The sequence below is a fragment of the Chenopodium album genome, chromosome 10 (genome assembly GCF_948465745.1).
Source record: "Chenopodium album chromosome 10, dcCheAlbu1.1, whole genome shotgun sequence".
NCBI lineage: Eukaryota > Viridiplantae > Streptophyta > Magnoliopsida > Caryophyllales > Amaranthaceae > Chenopodium > Chenopodium album.
In genome coordinates this window covers 45,283,049-45,287,895 of record NC_137843.1, presented here as the reverse complement: position 1 = coordinate 45,287,895, position 4,847 = coordinate 45,283,049, and the positions used below count along the sequence as shown (strand labels likewise).

At 39.2% G+C, this 4,847-nt stretch overlaps 1 protein-coding gene across 1 annotated transcript; it reads right to left on the bottom strand.

Annotated features, from left to right (window-relative positions):
- Positions 1 to 1,237: 1,237 nt before the first annotated feature.
- On the bottom strand, positions 1,238 to 3,231 carry LOC145565253 (uncharacterized). The gene is made up of 5 exons (XM_081625317.1): positions 2,997 to 3,231; positions 2,387 to 2,679; positions 2,069 to 2,303; positions 1,677 to 1,858; positions 1,238 to 1,564 (listed from the first exon to the last, which is right to left on the bottom strand). The coding sequence occupies exons 1-5, from the start codon at positions 3,229 to 3,231 to the stop codon at positions 1,238 to 1,240; spliced, it is 1,272 nt and encodes a 423-aa protein (XP_081481443.1).
- Positions 3,232 to 4,847: the final 1,616 nt, after the last annotated feature.

Below are 4,847 nucleotides of genomic sequence, written 5' to 3'. Positions count from 1 at the left end.
CTTGCTTATTTGTATCGGCAGTTAGGCATTGCCTCACGGATAGGTTGCAAATAGATTACTGGGTGTTTGACGTTGTTACGGTCTTGGATTTACGAGTATTTTCCTGCATTTCGACCTGTTCAGGGTTGTTTAGCCATAACACCGACTGATGCTCGAGCCGCCAGGTGGGACACAGAGATTCAGGGAAGGGACTACCGTCGTGTAGTTTCTTTTTGTAGACGTTTTGAGTAGATGACAGATCGTGAGGTACATTTTATTACTACGTATTTATTGAAAATTTTAATTTTTGGACTACCTTGTCAGTAATGTTTCGTGATTGTTTTGTTTTAATTGCTTGTAGGTTAATTGGAGGCCCTATACTTTGAGTCAAGCTCGTTCGGTCCCGAGAACTACTTATTTGAGTTGGATATAGTATCGAGACATTGTTGAGCCATACCACCCTGACAGAGTTGTACGACAGCTTTGGTTCGTTCAGGGTAATCCTCCTCCCAGTTTTATACCCGATTGCGCGAGCCGCGGAGTTACGTGGTTAGCTCTGCAGGTGCACCACAGTTCTGGACAGATTTAATGTCGGGACTTACTATATACCCCTCTCAGACTATTTCCCGTTGCTGGACGAGGAGCCTACTTGTTATGATGATTACGAGGACTAGTTCTACACGTACTCACATCCACTTCTTATGAGTCCTGATGCAGTGCTTGGCCCACCACCTCGACTCGATAGGACAAACGTAGATTTTGTAAGTTTATTAGAGTATTTAATTTCATTTATTTAATTTTATTTAGTTAATTTTTTTATTTAATTTCATTACCTTTATTTATTTAATAATGTTATTTAATTTGACTTACACAATTTAATTTCATTTGTGCAGTGGGTGCAATTATTCATGTCTCTGTTACGCAAGTTCATAGCTGAGCAAGAAGGCAACATCACCCCCACGGTGATCGAGGCGCAGGAAGCAATCAAGTTGTGGAATGACATGTTAGGAGATTGATACGTTTTTTTTAAATAAAAAATTATTAGATTTGGTTTTTATAGTTATTGGGACATCATTTGACTTGGCTTTTTTTTTAAATTATTAGATTTGGTGTTAATAATTATTGGGACATCATTTGATTTGGCCCTTTTTTTAATTATTAGATTTGATTTTTAAATAAAAAAATAATTAGATAGTCTCTTTAAAATTATTAAATTAAGAGTTCAGTAGTAACAATGCAATAAAATCTCCTATCAACATCATTGACTGTTAGATAGAGTGTTCCAAGTAACGCGCCTATGTTGATATCGATCCTCCCAACCTGTAACGGTATCGACACGTATATCGAACCAAGTAGTAGCAATAAGAGGAACTGGGAAATTATTTTCAAACTCCAATCGCACAAAATACCACCCTAGAGACAGTATGCAAAACTCCGTATACGGACCAGTAGCAATTGACTGAGCAGTCCAAGGTAGCACAGTGATGCATGGGTACACACCACAATTATCTATACCAACACCAAAACACATAACAGGGGCATTATAAAAGTTGGCAATCGAAAACAAGTCATCAAAACCAATCATCTAATTTTTAGTGCCACATCTCCCTCATGTCCATGTGATACGGTTGATTACAACATCAAACCGTTCAACTCTGTACACTCGAGAATAAAAAAATGTCTCGATGAGCACCAACCTCATTTGCAATCGAGCGTTGAGATAATATCCATTCAAGTTGGTCACCTATGAAGAAATCTGCAACACATCGAAATCCACAATTACCATCACCAAGCGGATCACTCCACCCTTGTAAAAACAGAAGCATGAAGGTTGGAACTTTATCTAAATATGCAAATTCCTTCAAGTTCAAATCATTCCCTACAAGTGAACACAAATTTTGAATAAATAACAACAACAACAACAACAACAATAATAATAATAATAACAACAACAACAAAGAACCTGAAGTTGTATGAACCTGAAGTTGTATAAATCGGTGTCGTACGACCACCCCTACGACCACCTTGACGGCCACAAGAATATGCTGAAATCTGCTACGATTACACCTAGTAGACGCAGACCATTAACCTGTCGCTGGTCGACCCCTTGTTGTCTCGTTGACCTCTGGATCAGTAAAATCAGTCTGATCTCGGTGTAGCTCCTCAAATAGGACCTGGTTGATACCCCGCACAAAGCTTGGATCACGATCTAAGATCTCATCCACCAAAGATCTAAACAGGGCTGCATCCTTCTCTGACTCCTCAGCAAAAACTGGAATGTCAATTCCCTCACCGATCACTAATGTCTTCCAAAATGGATGGACCTGATCCAAATACAACCCAGTCCCTTCTTGCTATCCACATAGTGCAAGCATATGAGAGACCATGCGTCGTCAGCAACGCACACCCACATATATTCCAACACATCATTAGATAACTCTCTCATCCTCTTCAACTCCTCTTGTAAAATATCAAGACCTTGAAATGACATAAAGCCGTTAAGATGAAGCAAAGGCATGATGTTGTGCTGCGACCCTATTCGCTGTCTTGAGTCCTCTAAATGGTGACGAATCTCAATCAGCATACCCTCAATGTTGTTGTGCACACGACGGAAGATAGTGCCTAATGCTCCTGTAGAACTGTCGAACCATTGTTTAAGCACAGAATGTTGGATCTCTACTCTACACGTGTTGACATTGCCTAAATGCATCACCAAATTCGTCCAAACTCGTACAAATTTCTCCTTATGGACCAACCACTACTCCTTAATGTATTTCACCAGTGATGGGTACGATGCCGCTCCCCACGTATGTTTCATAGTTTGCAACTCTAACTCATATGCGACAACAGTGGTCGAACACATTACTCTTCTCCATCTATCATTTCAAAATCTCTCGGCCGTCGACATATCCTTCCCACACAATAAGTACGCCATCGCCAACACATCCTTGTTAATGTGCCACCCGCATAGCAAATTGGAAAGACCTCTTTCAAAGCCTTCATCAACCCCAACTCACAATCAGTAACAAAAACTTTTGGAGCCACCTCAAATCCAATGTACAACTGCAATTTCTCCAAAACCCACTTGTAGCTTTCATAAGTTTCACTCTTCAATATAGCATATTCGATCAAAAAGTTTTGATTAGTAGGCGTGACACCAACGAGCTCGAAGAATGGCATGTTATATCTGTTGGTCTTGTACGTAGAATCCATCCCAATGACATGTGGATACGTACGTAACATATTAGCCATCTCCTGGTGGGACAAAAAAGTATGGGTGATGGCATGGGTATCTAGGTCAACATTTATCCAAGTGACATACTTGTACTCATTTGCAGTGTGAACAAACTAGTGCGCAACATCTCGAGCTGAGCACGACTTCTCACATTGTAGATATGTCTCTTGTTTGGGTTCTCGTTCGGAAACTTCTCTTTTACGGCTGCCATAATGTGACGCGGCTTGGCTACAGCAGAAGTCATGTCAATAACAAGCGCCTTTGCATCTAGACTAAGTCCACTAACCTGTCGGTGACCCTCTCGATATACCATGAGCATATGGTTATGCATTCCTTTCAAACCCTTTTTATATTTAATTATCCATCCTTCCATGTCCCCGCAAACATCGAGCCGAGATTTGAAACGTACATTTACAACCCTTGCTCTTCGTGTTCTTACGTATAGAATTTTCACGACCCCAATTTTCCCCTCTGTTTCTCTCCCCCCCGATCACATTTCATGTAATTAATTGGAAGCCCATTTCTCTGTTTCTTATACGATGAATTTGTCAAAAAGAATCCTAATGGAGTGGCAATCTCTCTAGCCCAATCAATAGCAGCTTCATAAGTCTGGAATACTTCTCTAGTCTAAAAATGCGGGCTATAATCAACACCATCACCGCCGTAATCTAATAATGACGCCTGATACACATAAATAATTCTTTTTATTAAAAATAACGAACAATATAACATTAATAATTATAGTTATAATCATAAATAGAATAATATTTATTATTATTCATAATAATAATAATAATAATAGTTAATATAATAATAATAATAATAATTTTAAAAAAAAAAACCGACCTTGACCATAGTCAACTGGAGCTGGAAACCGGTAATCGGCCACGGAGACCGGATTTGGCCACCGATTAACCGTGACGAATAACCGGTTTCCGGCGACGGTTGACCACGACACAAAACCGGTTACCGTCACGGTCAACCGACGCACAAAACCGGTTACCGTCACGGTCAACCAGCGCACAAAACCGGTTACCGTCACGGTCAACCGACGCCCAAAACTGGTGACCGGGAAGGTTGATCGGTTTCGGGCACCGGCTGACCGTCATCAAAAGTCATTTTTTACCTCAAAATTCAATGTTAAATGTTAAAATCGTACTTGTTCAAAAGCTGGTGGTGGAGATTGCGGTTGGTTTTCCGACGAGGCATCGTGATTATCATCCATTTCCGATGACTTTTTCATTCATGGTTGTGGTCCAATCTAGGTGGTTGACGCGGTGGTTGTAGTGGATGGATCAAAGTTAGAAAAATTAAAAAGAAAAAAAAAAGAAATTGGGCAAATTTTTATTAAGGGCAAGAAAGTCCTTTTACTTGAAATGATGGCGGTTTGATAATATTTGATGGCGGTATTTAGCAATCCACATTATGATTGAGTTATTTTGCTTAAACCTTATGTTATTTTTCTTAAATCTTGTGTTATTTTGCCAAAAAAAAATTTATTTACTTATTTACTTCAACAACATGCACAAAAAAAAAAAAAAAAAAAAAAAAAAAAGCATGCAAGAATGAAATAACATGTACTTATTTAAAAATAACATATACTACCTCTGGTACACATTAGATGCAACTTTGG